Below are 21472 nucleotides of genomic sequence, written 5' to 3' on the forward strand. Positions count from 1 at the left end.
GCGGGGCCGAAGAGGATGGCGGTTGTCGTCACATGAACTAAAAAGCCGCCGCCGCCGCCGTCGCGTCCCTCAGACAGTCCTCACGGGAGTCCCGCGCAGGTCATCGTCGCCCGCCAGCAAAGCCTCAGCGCCGCCCGCTCTTCTTCCCTGCCCGGCCATCGCCGCCACCGCCGCCGCCGCTGCCACCACAGCCCTTGATGCAGTTGGGGGATCGGCGGGAAAAAGATGCCACCGTCCAAGTCCCGTAAGATCGCCATCCTGGGATACCGGAGCGTCGGTGAGTCCCGCCCTGTGGTGGCCGGGGTGCTCGGCGGGCTCTGTCCTCGCTTCACCTGGCGGCGGAGGGGCAGGGGGGGGGCGAGGCCTTCCCGTTCGATCCCGGCGCTGACAGGTGCCGAGGAGCACGCCGAGGAACCGGCCGGGCCTCTCCCTAGCTATCGGGAAGCGAGGGCTGTGCGACGCCCCGGCCCGAGCGAGGGTTTGCATTTCCCGCCTGGGCAGAGCCAATTCAAAGGGCCTTCTTGGGCGGGAGGCGAGCCTGGAACGAGCAGAGATGCTCCTTCGGCTCCCCCGGGAAGCGCTGCCCAGGGTCTTCGTCGCCCCACCGGCCTTCGACACGGCGCCCCAAAATCGCCTTCTGAGCAGCGGAGTTGGGACGGGGACGGGGGAGGGCAGTCAGATCGGCGGAGACGCCTCTTCTCGCCCAGTGGAGGTGGCGAAGGGCTGGTCCGCTCTCCGCGACTTTCGCCCGGTTCACAAAATCCAGCTGCTTTTTACGGCCGCCATAAAACTTTCGGCTGAATTGGGTGGGAGTCACCGGCTCTTTCCACGGGGATCGTCCAAACGGCGGGGAAAAGGTTAATGCGGGTTACGCAACCTTTTGTTTTGCTTCCTCAAATTACCACACAGGCTTTTTGTTTTGTTTTGTGTGTGTGTGTGTGTGTGTGTGTGTTGGGGTCAAGGTGGTTTGGGCTTTTTGTCCCTTTTTCCTTTCAGTAGTAAAAATGAAAGTGATGCTGTGAGCTGGATAAGGATTAAAATACTGCCTTGAGTTTTACAGAGAAATAAATGTAAACCAAAGATGACTTTAAGTTGTAATGTTCATTCAGTTCTGTAGGTGTGCTTGGAGTAAAAGTCTCCCACCTGAAAACCTTCAGGTACTAATTACAAATGCATGATGTGTTAACAGGGCATGCCACAAAAGTGAAAGTGATGCTTTAGGGAAGCTATTTCCACTTTTCCAGCACCAATCCCATGAGGAAGGCCACTTGTGCATTCTGCTTCTTGGATTAAATTTGGATAGCACTAGCTCTCTCTCTTTCTGTCTTTCTCTTTCCTTCTTCTTTCTAGTTCCCTTCTCTCCCCCCCCCTTCTATTTGTCCCCCCCTTTCCCCTCTTTTCTCTCTCTCCCCCTCTTTTTCTCTCTTTTCTTTCTGTCCTCCTCTCCCTTTCTTCTCTTTCTCCTGTACCTTTTCCAGCTTTTTATCTTTGCAAGCCGTCTGGAATGTTCTCCAAAGGGACAAGGAAGTGAAAAGTCAAGATGAAGACGATGGCCACATGTTCTAAAACCTAGTCTTTGCTGTGCAGGTTGCCTATGCTTTTATGTATATTTGTGACCTTCTCTCTTGTTCCACCACACATACTCCTTAAGTACTCTATTCCTACCACCTTCAACTTCCTTGTATGTTACTCCAGACATTCCCACAGCTCTCTTCCTGTGAGTGGCAGAATTATGCTGTGACAGCCATGTTTTCTTCTTGCCACAGGCCACCTTCTGCCTACTTTTCTTTCTATACCCATTTCTGTGACTTACATTTTCTCCCATTCCGTTGCAAATGTTTTAAGGGTATTTTGTATATTTGCCCATTCTGATATAAGACCTGCCTTGGGCAGGGGGTAGGACTAAAAGACCTCCAGCTCTATGATTCTCCCCCCCCCCTCCAATTTCATTTCTATCGCTACCTACTTGCTCAGAGTTCTGAAGTTGAATGAGGTTGTATTGTTCCTTGAATCACACAGATAAATAATGCTCTTTGTAAAGCTGTATACAACTGGAGAAATCAAGAGATCCAATTCAGGAAGCCTAGGTATTCCCATATTTACTTTCAGAATGCTAATTTTCAGATTAAGAAGCAATGAGGCACATTTTATATTCCCAATCTTTTGTAGTCTTTGTACTTCTCTAGAGTTGAAAACTGACAGGAATGGCCTCCAGCAAAAAAAATTAGGTTCCCCCTAATTCTGGCCCCCTTCTGAAAAAAAGTGAAGACTGAGCTCTTTTGGAGGACGTTGGGAGGGGGAGTATGTGTGTGAGAGAAAGAAATGTCAAATGGATGGCTCATATGTGTTTTATGTTTTCAATTTTGAGTTCTTTCTATTATCTTGCTATTGTGTTTTGTAAATACTTGAGAGTCAGCTTGCAAAAACTAAACAAAATTTTAACCAATAAACAATAAACTATAACATGCAGAGGTCCTTGAATTTCAGGACTGTTACGGTTTGATGTCTGTGTTTTGACTTTTTTCCAGGAACTTCAAGGCAACATAATTAGTTCTTCACCTCCAACCTCAGTGTTATTCCTGCAATAATCTCAAACAGTAGGTTAGGCTGGAAGAGAGTAACTAGCACAAATTACCCAATGAATTTCCTTTCTTGCTGAATGGGAATTTGAACTTGACCCATGCCTCTAATTTCTACCAGGACTAATCTTTAGTTAGTTTTCTTCACTACCTGATGAAGAGGCAGATTAGTTCCCTTGTGTGGTGAAGAAAACTATCTGGATATTTTTAGAAAGTCAGCAGAAAGGAAGCTCAACTAGATAGAAAATTTACATTTATTCTGCAGTCCATACAATCCCCTAATTGCTGATAAACGAAGTGCAGAAGCAGAAGAAAAATTAAGAACAGTAAACTAGAACAAAGCCCTCTCAGATTATTTGATAATAAAGTGAAATTTGCTGAACATGGAATGTGAAGTTATTCCTGAGGAAAATTCCCTTTTTCTAACAGCTGAAAGCAGGCTGAAGCTTTCTTAGGAATTATAAAGAATTTGTAGTTTGTATTGTTTCTCATTTCCACTAACTGGCATAAGAAGTAAATATAGATTAAAATGTGTTCTATACATGCACAGTTTTTTCACTGGCTGTTGCATTTAAACATACAGTTGACAGAATATACTATTACTAATGTAGATTTTCTTGCATTGAAGAAATGTGATCACCTAGTTGCTATTGGTGACCACAAAGCTTTTCCTGGTAATTGCATTTGTGAATGATTTGGAAGGAAGAGCTCCTTCTTAGAATCCGGTGAGTGTGTTGATTAGATTCAGGAACAAGCTAATGATCAGCTAGAGTGGATGTTCAGTCTTATTCAGATAAATGTGTGAATTTTAAAAATATTGGTTAAGGTGTACAGAATATAAAAGACACTTATTTTAGGACTGGAAAACACTGCATAATTAAAGACTTACTATTAGAGATTTGCTGCAGACGTAGACTTATAAAACAAAGTGTGAGTGACAAGTAGTTGCCATTTCCCCATGTATTGTGCAGCATATTGTTAGGGAATTACATTTGGCTGTAATCTCTTCTGATGCTTATGCCTAGTTCAGTGTTTGGTTTGCCTACAAGTGAAATAACTGGATATTTATTGAAGTTCTCATAACATAAATAATATAGTTTTCCAGTTTTACTAAACACTGTAAACACTATAAAATGTCCCCTTATGCAACCTACCTGCATATTCCTGAGAAACAATCATTGTATTCTATCTCAGATGATTACAAGCTAAACTGAACCTGCTTTAAAGATATATTGTCTGCTTTTTTGCCCTTTAATGGCTTTAAAGAACTTTAAACATGGGAGCCATTAACATTCTTTACATATTTGTTCTGTTGTAAACAGAATGATGTTAAGGAACGAGGTGAATCAGAGAATAGATTCAAAGTCCAGCCAGGTACATAGGCTTGGACAGCAACATCTGCAATATGTACTATGGGAGGGTTGCATACTAATGTCTGAAATCAAGCAATTTCCCTGCAAACTAAAGCGAAAGTATCAAAGGTAAAGTGATTAGCAGTATCACAGTAAGCTTTATAGATGCCTTGTATGTGTCTACTATATAATGTGGAAATATAACAGGTAATTCAGTCAGAATAACTTGCCTTGTATTCATTCCAATAGTGAATTGAACATTGGATTTAGTGGCCTAAACATTTTCAAAGACATCTTTTTGGCATTTCTCTTCCATTTCTATAAATTTTCTTGTAGCATGTATATTTTTCAATAGGAGGTTGACTCCCAAAAACTGAAGGAAATTTATGCAAGAATTACTTGTAAAGTCAAGCTGTATTTTTTTATTATTTGTTAAAAGCAGATAAGTAACTTCAACACATTCATACCCTGCCAAAAAGTACAGATTTTCTCTTTGAGGTAGATTTAGTTGTTTTATTAATATCTGCAAAATTATTAATAAGTCCTACTGTATACAGTTCTGAAACAGTATATATGTTGTTAGAAACAAGGCACTTGAGTTGTTATAAAAGAGTCATTATTCTAGTGTTCCTTTTCTTAGCAAATTGTGATGGGAATGTGGGGAACCAGTGGTTAAGTAGTTTGAGACTCTGTTAAGTGCTCTTTGAATGACCAATCAGCATTTTCCAGCTCACTCTACCTCAAAAGTTTCTCATAGGGATAAAGTGAGGGGAAGATCTCTTTGTGTTCTCTTTCAGTTCTACAGGAATGGTCGATAAAAATGTAATACAGTACAGTAATAAGAATCAAAAGGATACAGTCTCAGCGAAACAATGGGCAATTCCTGCTATACTGTGACAATACTTACCATGGGGGAAGGGCAAACTTTCAATTGAAAATTATATATAATAGAGATATAGCAAGACCTTTTGTATGCTTACTTGTTTTCCAGTTCTTTCTCCTCCTTTTCTCTCTTCCCATTTTTGTTCTCCAAGGACACCACGAGATGTAACCTGAAATGGGGAAAAAAAGAGAATTAAAGCTACCTGTGAAAATTGGAGGAAAAAACATTTATCAACTGGTTTTAAATAAACACCAGAATTTGTGCTATCTATACAGGTAGTCCTCAACTTATGACCACAACTGAGTCCAACATTTCTGTTGCTAAGCAAGACAATTGTTAAGTGAGTTTTGCAGCATTTTACAACCTTTCTTGCCACAGTCGTTAAGTGAATCACAGCAGTTAAGTTAGTAACATGAATCTGACTTCCCACTTCCCTCTGTTTGCAGAAGGTCTCAAAAACTGGCCACTTGACCCTGGACACTGTAACCGTTATAAATATGAGTCAGTTGCCAAGCGTCCAAATTTGATCACATGACAATGGGGATTCTGCAATGGTCATAAATGAAAATCGATCATAAGTCACTTTTTTCAGTGTGGTTGTGAATGATCACTAAACGAATGGTTGTAAGTTGAGGACTACCTGTATTCAGGCATTATAGAGAGAAATTAATCTGGAAATGCAAAATATGTGGGAAATCAACAAGAGATTGCAAAGTGAAAAAGCTCTAATAGTGTAGTGAGAAAATAAAATATCTGATGAGCATTGAATAGATCTAAATTTGGAAGGATTTTGATTTTTTATTCATTGAAATGTTGAAGATCCGCAAACAACCAATCCTACATTGGTGTGTAATCAGAAAATGATCCATGCAACACTCTGAATAAAACTTATCCTTAATGATTGAAAAATGTACACGCATGCAATTTGGGATCTGGGTAGATGAACTGGCTATAAATTTGATTTATACAGGGGAGTTGGGCGGAAACAGATTGGTTCCATAAAGAAAGAATTCATATCAAATCATCTTGGAATACTGTGTGCCAATTCTGACATTAAATGTTTTTCATTTTGCTGCTTACTGTGTTTTAATTATTCTAGTGCTGTGGACAATTCATTAAGCATTAGGTGCATTTTTAGGGGAAAAATTATGTTAAATAGCTATACTTTGTGGAGTTGCCAAATCTTTAATTATAAAACTGAAATAGTAGCTCAGCATAACTTAAAACATTATGTTGGGTGTTTTAAGGAGTTTGCACTTGATTCCCATAGTACTAAGAGCCCATATCATGCTATAAAGCATGTCGGCTGTTCTTCAATAATAGCCTAAAATACCAACTTTAATTAAAAGCTTCATTTTATGCCTGCCTGCCTGCCTGCCTAGTGGCAAACCTTACTGCAGTGAACTTGTAAGTGAGAGCAGTAAGCACTAGAGGCAGTATTCTTAACTGTAATATTGAGCCACTGAAAGGGTTGTCTAAGGACACTGTGCTAGAATTAACTCTTGAATTACCTGTATGCATTTGCTTAGCTTTGATCTGCCTTTCAGAAGTATTTGATAACTTAAACAGCACCTTTATTATGGCCCAACATTTAGATGTTTCAACTCCACTTTCTAAGTGTATTTATTTACAGGTTGGTTTCTTTAAGTGGGCTGCATATCTTATATATCCCATTGTAATTGAACCTTTTATTGTATCACTGTGCTATGGACATTTCTGATATAACAGAATAATAGAGTTGGAAGGGACCTTGGAAGTCTTCTATCTAGTCCAACCCCCTGCTCAGGCAGGAAACCCTATACCATTTCAGACAAATGATTGTCCAATCTCTTCTTAAAACCTCCAGTGATGGAACACCCACAACCTCTGAAGGCAAGTCCACTGGTTTATTGTTCTCACAGTCAGGACATTTTTTATTAGGTTGCTTGTCTCCTTGATTAGTTTCCATCCATTGCTTCTTGTCCTGCCTTCAGGTGTTTTGGAGAGTAGGTTGATTTCCTCTTCCTTGGGGCAGCCCCTTAGATATTGGAACACTGCTATCATGTCACCCTATAAGTAGCTCCAAAAGGAAGCTATTTGATACAGTCAAATCAGCACAATTCTGATATGCTAGTTTGTTGTATTTGAAAAATGTATATGAGTGCTTTCTTTGAAGATGAATTGCACTCACTTAAATATTTTTGTAGGAAAAAAAAATAAGAAAACTGGATTGAATTCTCAGGACTGCATGTAATACCTCAAGCCAAAAGTCTTTAGCTGCCTTGCCTATTTTAATTTATATTTTCCATAATACAAATTTGGAAGTCAGTTCTGCATGAGTGATGTTGAATATATTGCACTTTGCTTGAAATTCCTCCTATATTCTATGTGAAATAGAAAGGTCATATTTTTATGAAAATCAAGTTAGACATCCCTCAGATTATAATCAGAGTGTACAGCAGAATGTGAAGAAGTTTAATCTTAGTTTGATTTCGGGCTGGCAAGCACATTAAATGGATTATTAAAATATTAAGTTTTGGTCCAGCAGTTTAACATTGTGTAGAAAACTATAAATTGGGATCCTCAGTGTATCTATTTGCTTGCAAAAAGCTAGATTTACAGAGAGAACATTTTTCTATAAAGAAAAGGGGCATCTTTTATTTATCTGAATGTTGAATTTGCATTTCTCACAGTCCTGATAGGACATGGCAAAATACTTTCAGAAATGCAAGGATTTTTTTCCCCCAAAAGCAATTTGTAATATGCAATGCTAATTTGTTAACTATATTAAAATCACTCTAAAAAGTTGCCTAGAGCAGTAGTTCTCAACCTTTTTAATGCCGCGACCCCCAACCGGTGGTAAGTCGAGGACTACCCAACCGGTGGTAAGTCAAGGACTACCCAACCGGTGGTAAGTCGAGGACTTTCCCTGCCCGGGAGCGCCGCGCATGCATGGTGCCGCCCCCTGTGCTGGCCGAGGCGTAGCTGGCAAGTGGCAGAGATGGCGCAGGCCGACCACTGGCTGGGCCACCAGCTGGCCCAGCCCAAGGGAGGTAAGGCACCTGCCGGGCCCCACGTGCGCCAGCAACCCTCCCTGCCCCCGCCAGCCTCCCACCTCCCACCTCTGGCCCTCTTTAACTTACATTTTTAGTAGTTGCTCAGCAGGGAGGGGTGGAAACTTCCAGACAGCTCGCCTTCGCTGCAGACAACTTGCAGCACCGTTTGCAGAATGGGACTTTTGGCAGGCTCAGCAGGGCAGAGACAGCCTAGACAATTCCTATTGGCTTTTGAAAGCCAATAGAATTAGACTCTATTCTAGAGAGTCTATTCTATTGGCCTAGAGACAGTGCTTTTTATTCTGGCCTTGGTACATTGAAAGAGAGCTTTCAGTAAAAATAAGATTCAAAAGTTTAAGATGGCTTTTCAGGTGTTCATATTTGACTCAGTATTATCTGCAATTTGGTCCACCAGGTGCCTGTAATTCTATTGACAACTTCATTAAAATGATATTGGTATTATTATTTGTTTATCAGATTTTATCCTGCTTTATAATAATAATAATAGTAGTAAAGTTGGAAGGGACCTTGGAGGTCATCTAGTCCAACCCCCTGCTCGGGCAGGAAACCCTACACCATTTCGGACAAATGGCTGTCCAGTCTCTTCTTAAAAACTTCCAGTGTTGGAGCATTTACTGCTTCTGGAGGCAAGCTGTTCCACTGATTAATTGTTCTCACTGTCAGGAAGTTTCTCCTTAGTTCTAGGTTGCTTCTCTCCTTGATTAGTTTCCACCCGTTGCTTCTTGTCCTGCCTTCAGGTGCTTTGGAAAATAGCTTAATTCCCTCTTCTTTATGGCAGCCCCTGAGATATTGGAATACTGCTATCATGTCCCCCCTTGTCCTTCTCTTCGTTAAACTAGACATACCCAATTCTAGCAACCGTTCCTTATATGTTTTAGCCTACAGTCCCCTAATCATCTTTGTTGCTCTTCTCTGTACTCTTTCTAGAGTCTCAACATATTTTTTACATCGTGGTGATCAAAACTGGATGCAGTATTCCAAGTGTGGCCTTACCAAGGCATTGAAGAGTGGTATTAATACTTCACGTGATCTTGATTCTATCCCTCTGTTAATGCAGCCTAGCACTGTGTTGGCCTTTTTGGCAGCTGCAGCACACTGCTGGCTCATATTTAAGTGATTGTCTACTAGGACTCCGAGGTCCCTCTCACAGTTACTACTATTGAGCATGGTGCCACCTATGCTGTACTTGTGCATTTGGTTTTTCTTGCCTAAATGTAGAACCTTGCTTTTTTCACCATTGAATTTCATTTTGTTAGTTAGTGCCCAGTGTTCAAGTCTGTCCAGATCCTTCTGTATCTGAAGCCTGTCTTCTGGAGTGTTGGCTATTCCTGCCAGCTTGGTGTCGTCTGCAAATTTGATGAGTTCCCCATCTATCCCTTCATCCAAATCGTTGATGAAGATGTTGAAGAGTACTGGGCCCAGAACAGAGCCCTGGGGCACCCCACTACACACTTCCCTCCATATAGATGCAGTTCCATTGAGGACCACTCGCTGAGTACGGCCGGTCAGCCAGCTACGGATCCATCTGGTGGTGGTTCTGTCTACCCCACATTTTTCTATCTTGTCAAGTAGTAGGTTGTGATCTACTTTATCAAATGCCTTACTGAAGTCCAAGTAAATTATGTCCACAGCATTCCTCTGATCCACTAATTTTGTCACTTGGTCAAAGAATGCAATAAGATTTGTCTGGCATGATCTATTTTTGACAAACCCATGTTGGCTTTTAGTAATGACTTTGTTTGCCTCTAGGTGTTCGTTGATTCGTTGTTTGATTATCTTTTCCAGGATCTTCCCAGGTATTGAGGTCAGGCTGATAGGTCTGTAATTTCCTGGATCCTTTCATTTTTGTTAGCTCAAAGCAGCATACATATCTGATACTCCAGCCTTTTATTTTGCCTGCAACAATAACGCTGTGGCTGAGAGAGGGTGAGTGTCCCAAAGTCACCTGGCCAGCTTTCATGCCTAAGAGAGGATGATAATTCATGGCATCTCAGTTTCTAGCCAGGACTTTACCTATTCTACCAATTCTCATTCCTTGCTTTCATGAACTTCTAGATTTAAAGCACTCTTATAGGTGTACAGGTAGTCTTCAACTTACAACCACAATTGGGAATGGAATCCTGGTTGTTAAGTGAAGCAGTCTAAGCAAGCTGCCCACGTGACTGCTTTGCTCAGTGACTGCAATCCCAACACTCCCAACTGCAGTCGTTAAGCAATTACTTGAGTCATTAGGCAGACAAAGCAAAAGAGCTGCCTGCTGAGTTCAGTTCCCTTCTTGGCAGGCAGCAGCAGCTTACAACTTTCCCTGCCTGCTTTTCTATTAATTTTCTGAGGAAACCCGCAGACAAGATTGCAAATGGCAGTTCATGACTGTGGGGTGCTTGGCAACTGGTCATAAGTGTGAACAGGTAGCCAAGCACTCATATCACAGTCATGTGACTGCGAGGGGGGGTAATCTTTTATGATGACCGGAAATGCTTTATGGGCCAAAATGCACTCTTTCTGATCATAAGTTGAGATCTACATATAACAAACATTCTGTACATGAACTATTTCATGTACAGAATAGCTAATTTTGGATGAAACCAGAATTTGGGGTTTTCAAAGTTTTGTTCCATGCAGAATGTCTTCCAAAAAAGAGTGACAGAAATTTTGTGTTGGTACATTGGGGCAAAAATCATGTATTTGGTGATAGATTTGGATAAGTAGTGAGTTTCCAATAAGATTAAAATATTGTATTAGTGGTGACAAAATTAGAACAAAGTTGTAAATACAGGTAGTCCTCGACTTACAACAGTTCATTTAGTGACCATTCAAAAAGACAGCAGCACTGAAAAAAGTGACTTATGACCATTTTCACAGTTACGGCCTTTGCAGCATCCCCATGGACACGTGACAGAAATTCAGACACTTCGTAACTGACTCATATTTATGATGTTTGCAGAGTCCCATGATCACATGTTCCCCTCTTCTGACAAACAAAATCAATGGGGAAGCCAGAGTCACTTGACAACCGTATTACTAATTTAACAACTGCAGTGATTCACTTAACAATTGTGGCAAGAAAGGTCATAAAATGGGAAAAATTTCATTTAACAACTGTCTCACTTAACAAGAGAAATTTTGGACTCAATTATGGCCTAGATTTAGGACTACCTATATTCATGTTTTTAATGTCATGTAGGAATTGAAGTGGTATATAAATTATATGAATATAACACTATGATGAAAGTATATTTTGTGCTTGTCTTGCTTCTTTCATTGTTGCTATTTGCTTTTTTACTTGCCTATCCTAATCCATTTAAAAAATATAAAAAAGCAGATGAAATAGGATGCTGTTGACTCTGACTATTAAAAAACCTAAAAAATTATAAGAGGTTAAGGAACGTGACTATTTTGACTCTGGTGCCATCTGGATATGGTCTTCAGCTCAAAGAATTCCCAACTAACAATGTGTGTTAAAAGTGACCAGGGATTCTTTGCAGATTTTAAACAGCTATTAGGTTATGAATATTCAAGAATTATAGGCTGAGAGATTATGTAAAACAATTTGGATAATTTAGTGTATAATTTAGGCCTATAAAGTAAATAAATAAATAAATTTACAGCTTTTTCCAACTTGGTACTTTCAACTTTTGTTGGGACTGTAACATTTGACATTGTGATTGCAAATTCTGGAAGCTTTTGTCCTAACACATAGAGAGGGTATCCAGTTGGGGAATGCTGATATATACTGCTATATAATTATTTTGAAACAAAACAACCTTTCAACTTTAGAAATTTCCCATATGAAATTTTTGTCAGTGTGGAAAGTGAGCAACGTGATACTAGTGCCAAAATTATTTGTCTTCTCTATTCTTTTCTTTTGTGTAAAATAGAAAAAAATTGCTTGAGTAATAAGAGAAAGAAAAAACAGCCCTCTATTAATAGCTCAAGCAGAAAAAAATTATTGCTGCAACTTGCTAAAATATGCAAGAATTGCACCATTTTGGATTATTTTAATGCCCTGATAGCATAAGATTTAATTTTAATGCCCTTTATTGAATACTATGCAGACTATTGTAGATTTATTTATTTAAAATCTCTTACATCCCATCCACAGCTAAGTTGACAGACTAAAATAATCACCATCATTGGCATTTATATCACCAATAACCTCAATCACCACATCCACATACAACTTTATACATTTTGCTCCTGATCCTTTCTTCTGCTTGCCCTTAAGGTATTACTGTCTCCCATTCAGACTTAAGCATCATTTCATATAGTCTCTTGAGTAAGTTTTATGTCCTGAATAATTACAAGTAATCCTGGTTTAACTATGATAATTAGGGGTGGCAACTCAGTTCCTAAGTGACATAGTCATAAAGCATGACATTACATGACCATGCCAACTTACGATGGCAGTTGTGGCAATCCCAGTTACAGTTATTAGGCAAGAAATGGTGATTGATTGATTGATTAATCAAAATTATACTTTGCCCATATCATTGTCTAATGACTCTGTCGGTTAATAAGTAAAAACATGATCACATGACTAGGATGTTGCAATCACTGTAATTGCGAGCAATTTGCCAAGTGTCAGATGGTGGTCCTGTGACTCTGGGGATGTTGCAATGGCCACAACTACATATATCTATCATAGATCCCCCTCGTTCAGCACCATTGTAACTGAGAATAATCATTAGTAATTCAACATGAAATAACAGAATAGGGAGGGATCTTGGAGGTCTTCTAGTCCAACCCCCTGCTCAGGCAGGAAACCCTATACCATTTCAGACAAATGGCTCTTCTTAAAAACTTCCAGTGTTGGAGCATTCACAACTTCTGGAGGCAGGTTGTTCCCTCAGTCAGGAAATTCCGTCTTAGTTCTAGGTTGCTTCTTTCCTTGATGAGTTTCCATCCATTGCTTCTTGTCTTGCCTTCAGGCGCTTTGGAAAATAGCTTGACTCCCTCTTCTTTGGGGCAGCCTCTGAGATATTGGAACACTGCTATCATGTCACCCCTCGTCCTTTTCATTAAAGTAGACATACCCAATTCCTGCAACCGTTCCTTATATGTTTTAGCCTCCAATCCCCTAATCATTTTTGTTGCTCTCTGCACTCTTTCTAGTCTCTCAACATTGTTTTTTCATCATGGCGACCAAAAGTGGATGCTGTTTTGGTTGTATAGTATACAGCTATATGTGTACTATAAATACAGTAAAAGTGTCTGTAAAGTTTCATTCTTGGGTGAAATGAATAATTAATGAAATTGATGAAATGTTGAGAATCACTTCTGATTTAATAGGAAAGGGCATAACTATCTAAGTTGCACAAACTAAGAGTTAAACTATGGCTTTATTAGCTTTCCCCTTTCCCACCATTGTTTTCAAAATAATATATAAATGAATCATCCCAGATATCCCTAAATGAACATATAATATCCTTCTCTCCACCTGCTATGATCCAAATGGGTTTGCCTTATGAAAAGATTCCCAGCAGCTTTGTGAACCTTGGATTTGGGCCAAATTCCAATATGTCTTAAAGGCATCCGGTAGGTAGGAATAGTCTAGAGCAGTAATTCTCAACCTTTTTAATGCCGTGATCCCCAACCGGTCGTAAGTCGAGGACTAAACCGGTCGTAAGTCAAGGACTTTCCCTGCCCGGGAGTGCCATGCATGTGTGGTGCCACCCCCTGCGCCGGCCGAGGCATAGCTGGCAAGCGGCAGAGACTGAGCAGGCCGACCACTGGCTGGGCCACCAGCTGGCCCAGCCCAAGGGAGGTAAGGCACCCGCCGCAAAAGGGGAAAAAAATGGCAGACAGCCTTGCTTGACGACCCCGTGAAATGGTCGATCGACCCCAAATGGGGTCGCGACCCATAGGTTGAGAACCGCTGGTCTAGAGGGCAAATTATTTACAAGACATTGAATTAAAGTAATTTCTAAGACTATTCCAGTTTTCACTCACAGATGGCAGCCTGATATGAAGACAAATTACGCTAATGGTGTGGTACAGGTAAACATGTCCAACTAAAGATCCAGTGTTCTCTTCTTCCCACTCAAAATAGAAAGTAGGAAGGCAAAATAGTGCTAATCTTACTCGATTATAACTTTATAAAATTATAATCTATTCTAGTGTCTTTTAGTCAGCTCTGAATTATAGCTGAGGGTGCAACTTGCATGCCTACATTTTGTTGGCAAGGAACTAAAAGCATGAATGTCACATAACTGACATCTTCTGAGATGGCATTCTTTTTACATTACTATAATTTGATTTGTTTGGTTTTGAATAATACAATTTATGTAATGTCAGAGAGTCTAAATTATTGCTTTTTCTCATCCAATTTTTTCTAACAGCTGCATTCTACAACTGTGATTGCAACATATTTCAGGCCCTACACCCAGTAGAGTTTTAAGCATAAAATGCTGATCCTAACTTTAACATATGCACTGTTTGGAGTCTGTATGTTACAACATATAACATATGTATATTGCTTGAATGTAAGTCCTAATGCTAACAAGAATTTGAGTGAAGAAAAAAATTGATCAGTGTGATCAATGATCATGTGAAGGAGACAGAAATAGCACTTGAAAAAAGAGTTTTATATTTCATCAACATAAGCATTGGTGTAAACTGGTGTTTTTCAAACATAGCAATATTAAGATTTGTGGACTTGGCATGCTGTCTGGGAAATTCTGGGAGTTGAGGTCTATACATTTTAACTTTGCCAAGTTTGAATAACACTGGTCTAAACAAAGTATTAAACCAGACATAAATTTATGCCAAATTATTCTTTGAATGAAGGTACCATATATTTTGTGTCTTTATGCATGTTTTAATGAAACTGATAGGCAGTGCCTACTTCTGTTCAGTCTCCCCTTTTCCTCCTTCCATTCTTTCAGATAAAACAGGAACTTCCTTTACTAACAAAACAACCCTGTGCAAGGTAAGAAAGAAATTAGTCAGTTTTTTTTTTTAAAAAAAGTGCAATCTCTTCTTTGGTTTTCGTGAATTCTTTAAATAAGCAGTATTAGTACTGAAAATTATATATTGAACATTCATCTGAAATGGTATCTATATATTTTAAAGTAGGCTTTTCAAACAGTGAGTTGCAATCTTCTAGAGATGTCATGTGCAAATTTCAGAGAGTTTGCAGTCACCAGAACTGGAATTTGAATGTTCCCAGGCTTATGGTTGTTTCTTGCTGTTGTAAAGAAGGGATGATGATGACAGCTAACAAGATAACAAGGTTTTAAGTGCCAGGTTAAAAAGAAACTTAAGGAACAGTGCTAAAAAGTTCTGATTGTACCCAGCAAACGTTTAACTCAGCTCTCCCTGATTGGGAGTGATTGAAGAGTTTGTGAAGATTAAGGGCAATATCCTCCTTGCCCAAGCATTCATAAGAAACATTTATATATCTTAAAGAGAATGAGTAAATTAATCTATACTTTCTGGTGGGGGTGGGAGGGTTCTCATTTCTATTATACCATAATTACTTATTGTTTCATATATTTCTGGATATTTACACTACTATTCTAGTGTTTACTATCATAGTGTCCATCATGGCGTGGGTAAAAATATATACCTGTTTATTATGTCTGTGTAATGACTTTGGCCGTTCTTGCTGTGCAAGTACTTTCATGTTAGCGTTCATGATAGATGGCTGACTTGATTTTCTTCCAGCTGCCTTTAAATAGCAAAACTTTTAGTGTTTCATTTGTGCTGCTTGAACATCTATGGTCTGAGGATGGAGCATAGGCCCAACCTTGTAAATTTTATAAGTTTGTCTCATGCCCAAGGTTGGGAAAGAGGGAAATCTGCAGGCGATTTCTTTTAGAATCAAGTATATTGATGAGTTTATTTATGAGGGGGCATATCGCCCAAACCTATTTACTATTTTAAAGAATCACAACATTACAAAGTTTAAAACTTTAGATTTTCTTTTCCATATGATTTCTTCAAAGATGAATTTTAAGTCACCCTTGGTGAACTGTGCCCTAGCATGTTTTAAAGATCAATTGTTCCTGTGGTCGAAATGCATACAGTAGATGAACAGACATTGATTAATCTGAAATTGACTATGTCTGGTGTCTCTTGGTTTTAGGTTGTTTTTAAAAGCATTCCGATCATCTGTAGTTTGATGCCAATTATGATTTGACAATCAGCTGCAGATAAGCTTTACTGATTGCAGTAAGTAACTGGAATACTAAACAACGCACTCAGAAGATGAGCTATTATGACTAATTATGTTAGTTCCAAATTATGGTGGTTATTAAGTGAATCAGTTGTGGTTGTTAAGTGCAATATCATATGACTACAACTTGCAAATTCCTGGTCTGTTGACTTTGCTTGTCGAAAGCCAGCTACAAAGGTTGCAAATGGCGATCACATGACTGCAAGATCCTGCAACAATAGTACATGCACATCAGTTGCCAAGTGCCTGAATCACAGTCACATGTCTGTAAGGACACTGAGGCAACTTCAAGGACTAGTCATAAACTTTCTTTTTCATTGCTGTTCTAACTCTGAACAGTCGCTGAAGGAGCAGTCGGTAAGAAAGGATCATCTGTATTCCTATCTTGACACTTTCCGGGTGTGATTGTTACTGCAGCTGCCCCCAAATTTGGCCATGGTCTCTGAAACTCCTGGAATTCCATCTGATCACATCTGGATGGTACCAGGCTGGATTTTTAGTACATTCAATATATCTCAGAAAATTGATTATGTCATAACACTTTAAAAATATCTGTATACAGAGGAAATACGAGAGACCATGTTAATTTGAAAGCTCAGTCTTATTACACCGTGATTCTTTCTATATGGTGAAATGCTAACATAAATGTGACTTCAGTATTAGAAAAACGTAAACCTCAGCTGCAAATACCCAATACACATCATGGTTTAAAAATTATATTGCCTGTACAAACATCAAGCAGAAATTCAGATTATTTCATTAAGCTGGGCAGTATAGGCAAAAAGATATAGTTTAAATTTTAAAATACGTTTCTATGCGTCTAAATTTGTGGTAGCATTCTGTTTCATACTGTATTAACATTGCTTCTGAATCTTTAAATCTGTTATTAACTTAAGCATCGCCCAACAAAATACACTAGTAGAAATATTAATTTTCAGGAATTCAACTTTGAGAATAGGTTTAATATTTGACTATTAAGTCTATGAATTAAAGGATAGTTGATGCTCTACTCTAAGAACTATGTTTATTGAACTAATAATCACAGAGGCCCAAGTGGAGAGTGAAGTTATTGCTAGTTCTTCATCCAAAAACATTTGATTTCTGGTTGATGATAAAGATAATATTGTTTTAAAATATATGTGTTGTCTACAACATAAAATCCCAGTGTAAGCAAGTCAGTTACTATAATTCTAGAAATAATTGTGGTGAATTGAAAGATGTAGCATCTGTCATGTAAATTGTTGTGGTTTCACTTGGAGCAGGGATTAGGATAGCTTACTTTCCCTCTGATGTATTTCAGAAATATTTTGTTCCTTTAAGCAACCTGGGTATGCTTTGTATATTAAGAAGGCTGTTTATATATTCAGAAGCACCTGAGTCAAGTTTATGGCATCTTCAACTAGGGCTGAATAATAGTCTTCTAAGAAAGCTTAAAAAGTTGCTGTCAGTCAAAGTAGGCAATACTTCCCTGTCCTGATGTTCTTCAGATTATTAGGGCCAATACTGGCCATGTTTGCTGGACATAAAGAGAGAACAAGAAGTTGGAGAAGGCTGTTATAGATAGAACTAGATAAATAGTCTATAGGCATGGTGAGATTCAGAATATCTGAAGCAAGGAGGATAAAATAACCATTCCTATATATTTTAGCTAAACAAAATCAAGCCATGGAAAATATTTATGGACTGAAATTCCTATCATATTTTTTTTTTTCAGATCTCAGTCCATTTTTTTCAGGTTGCTGAAAAACTAAAATCTGAAAGAATGTTCTTAATGTATAGTATGCAGTCCTTGTAATACTTCTTTTGCTTTCTTCATAGGGAAATCATCTTTGACCATCCAGTTTGTGGAAGGCCAATTTGTTGATTCCTATGATCCTACCATAGAGAACAGTAAGTAACCCTGAACTCTGCACAGGTCAGAAGAATTCTCAACAGTTTCATACAGTTTCTGAATCTTGTTTTTCTTTTTTTAATCTTTTGTCAAAGAGTTAAAATAGTGTGCATTTAATTTTCCCCTAAACATTTGGCTATCTTAAGGTTAAATGTTCAATAAAGAGAGAAATATATTCTATGTATATTGTATACACATACACTAAATTGTAGTAATACTTATATAGCCAACTTTGTAGCACTGAATCATTGTTCTTATTCCTTAAAAACAAAATAAAAAATGCACCAAACCCATTGCTGTCTGCAGTAGCTCTTCTAGAACAGTCTTTCTACTTTGCACGCATGTGCCATTTTAACCCCTCCTCCCCAGGCAGCAGCCTTAACTAACCTGGTGGTCTTTTCATTGCAGAAGGCCCTTCTTTGGAGCCACCGTCAGATACTCTTACAATTTAATCCTTAAACCAGTTCAATGCTCAGTTATTTATGAAATTCCTAGTATTATATTTTATATTGTTTTTGTTTATTTTTCAGAATATGGCTCAAGTTAAGATTCAGTACAGTTCTAAGATTGTTTACGTTAAATTTTAACCTGTCTTTGCCAAAACTGTACATCAATAATATGCTATAATTTTATATTGCTAAATACATCGGAGAAATCTCTGTGCAGTTTCTTTGTGTACATCTAAGGTACTTTGTCTACAAATGAAGGCAAATAGAATAATGTTCCAAGATCCAATCTGGGTCGATTCTAGAGACCGGAGATTTACTCTTCCAAGCTTTCAGACTCCTGCCACAGCCCATCCTCAGAGAAGCTGGAGAGAGCCAGTTCCCTGAGGATGGGGGCTCCAGCAGGAATCCGAAAGCTCGGAAGAGTAAACCTCCGGTCGCCCTCCAGTCCCAGTGACTCACCCAGATTGGATCTTGTACTTTGTCTGCCTTTCAAAAAGGGTATCTGAAGATTTCCTTATTAAATGTCAATATATCTCAGTTCTAGCTGTCTATTCCCACACATCCCCAAATACATCCACACACATGCCAAGTGTACTGGAAATTAGGCCCCATAGGCCAATCACAATACAGTTTATTTATTTCTCAGAAAAAAATGTTATTGTACTTAGGAATATTCAAAGGTTACATGTCAAATGAGAAAGAAAATGTTTAGAAGCAAATAACAACAAAATAGTTTATAGTTTAATTCATGACTTTTGGTATACCCTGTATAGGTGGGTGCGCACACAAACATACAAAATTATATATTACACTATATGTGTATGTACAGTATACACATAGACAATACTATGCCACATGGTTTTAGTTGCCATTTCTGAAGGATATTTAAACTTATTTCAAAAAATATAAGTGTGAACACTATTTCTCATATTTAACACTCTATTATGGATGAGTTCTACAATATGTTGGCCTGTAATAAATATTAATTTTCTAATTTTAGAGAACCAGGTCAATTTTTGCATTCTTCTGTTTTTTTCCCCTGTGTTTGGTTTTGATTTGAAACATTTGCAAATATGATTGTTGTCTGAATCATAAATATGTTTACAAGTAAGTAAAGTGAAATCTCAATCCTTAATGAGGATTATAAAACAAGTGTGAGATTTACAAAGTTCTGCAATTGTCTAATGCAGCAAATTTAGTTTAGCTGTATTCAAAATATATTTGAGATTTCATTCTATATATATTGTGAAATGCACAAGATTCTGTTTGGTAGCTTAAAATTCAGTTTTTTAATCATGGCATCCTTTAAAAGTTGAAAGGTGAATTTGATTTGAAGTCTGTTGCAAAGTACAGTATTGACAAACTATCTTATAGTGTGTTGATCTGTCTACTGTATTACTGCCAGGAAGCTTGTGAAATCTTGGTGGAAAAATTTCCCAGTGTTCCTGTTTTGACTCAGATTCTGAGACATTGATAGAAAAATTCCTCAGTGTTCCTGTTTTGACTATAAATGTTTGAGACCTTGATAGAAAATTTTCCAAGTGCTTCTGTTTGGACCCAAGTTAGCCTTGTTGCTGGACCTTCTCTGCATAAAGGTCCCCTTGGTATAGTAGCTAATTCTTCAGCAATGAATGTTTAACAAGGTGTTTACATTTCTCAACTCTGAAATTTTATCCAGCCCACATTGCTGCTAATAGAATATCTAATGTTTATATTTGGAATGATTTGGATGGCATTAGAAAAAAATAAAACATAGATTATGCAGATCATTTCAACATATTTTTTTATAAAACAGAATTTGATTTACAATAACAAAATGCTGGCTTCATCGAATATTCACTTGTCAGTCTTGTATTGAAATACTTAATTTCTTGACTTCCACCCACTGTAACAATTTCTTTTGCATTCATGTGCTTTGCACTTTCACAAGATGATGGATATGCCAAGCTGCAGGTACTAAATTGTGGCAGGCAGCCTTAATGACCTCAGATACATTTTATGAATGGAATTTCAAGTCTAGAAACCTACTGCTACCAAATTTAATTAACTTTAAAGATTCTGATTGGTTAAGGAAATTAAATTCATGTGTAATCAAATACAATCTTAGATAAGTAAACTTGAAAAGCAAGAGGCATATGAGAAACAAGAATATTAGTCTTAACATGATTTTAATTTTGTAAATGTAAAAAATGCAATTTAATGAGTTAAAATGTAATTATTTGTTAAATATTGTTTATAATTTCCTAGTTGAGAAGGACCATAAAGTCATCAAGTCCATAGCTTCTTGCAAGTAGAAGCTATAAATTACTCCAATACAGCCTACAATTTCTAAACATAATGCATGAGCTGCAAAAAGTAACTTTCTGCCTTTATGGAAAAGTGTCTTTCATGGAGTCAAATGCAACTAAATAACCTTTGCTTGTGTGTTCTTAAATGTACTTCGATGTATTCTTGAATGTACTTTAGTGGAAATATTGTGCTTATATTGTGTTTATATCAGTTTTCAAACTTTATAATATAGTTTATAATTTTGGGAAAATTATACCATTGTTACAAAAATAATACATAAACTAGAACCAAACTTTTAACGCCCAACTGGGTTTTTGTTTTGTATTTGCCCTGTGTGCAAATACAGGATAAATCCCTCTCTCTCTTAGCCCAACCCACAACAACAGGATTTTTGTTGTGAGGAAAATAGGAAAAGGAAGATATGTTCGATATGTTTGCTGCTTTATTTATGAAATTAATAAAGACAGGATGTAAATAAATAAAATATTCTAATGGAAAAATTAAATGTAATAGCAAATCTATTTTTTCATCATTATTATATAAATCTACTCAGAGGCATTATTATATAAATCTACTCAGCATTTCTCATGATACCTAAAGTAATTTTACTTCAATACTAATGCTGTATCTTATTAAATGCATGATTTTAATGAATTGTGCATCTGAAACATTAACATGCTCTTATTTTTATTTGTCCAGCATTCACAAAGCTGATTACTGTCAATGGACAAGAATATCATCTTCAAGTGGTTGACACTGCTGGACAGGTATGTGACTATATTAGTCTGGGTTTAATA

The 21472-nt window shown here is 38.0% G+C and overlaps 1 protein-coding gene across 1 annotated transcript in view; it reads left to right on the plus strand.

The window, feature by feature from the left end:
• The first annotated feature begins 29 nt into the window (after positions 1 to 29).
• The window catches only part of RHEB (Ras homolog, mTORC1 binding), a 31771-nt gene continuing 10328 nt past the window's right edge, over positions 30 to 21472 (plus strand). The window contains exons 1-3 of the mRNA XM_039348403.1: positions 30 to 277; positions 17865 to 17936; positions 21375 to 21442. Coding sequence (XP_039204337.1) covers positions 226 to 277; positions 17865 to 17936; positions 21375 to 21442 — 192 coding nt within the window. The 5' untranslated portion in view covers positions 30 to 225. The remainder of the gene's footprint in view (positions 278 to 17864; positions 17937 to 21374; positions 21443 to 21472) is intronic.

Source organism: Crotalus tigris, unplaced genomic scaffold (genome assembly GCF_016545835.1).
Source record: "Crotalus tigris isolate CLP2741 ecotype Arizona unplaced genomic scaffold, ASM1654583v1 scf7180000018151.1857312, whole genome shotgun sequence".
NCBI classification, from domain to species: domain Eukaryota; kingdom Metazoa; phylum Chordata; class Lepidosauria; order Squamata; family Viperidae; genus Crotalus; species Crotalus tigris.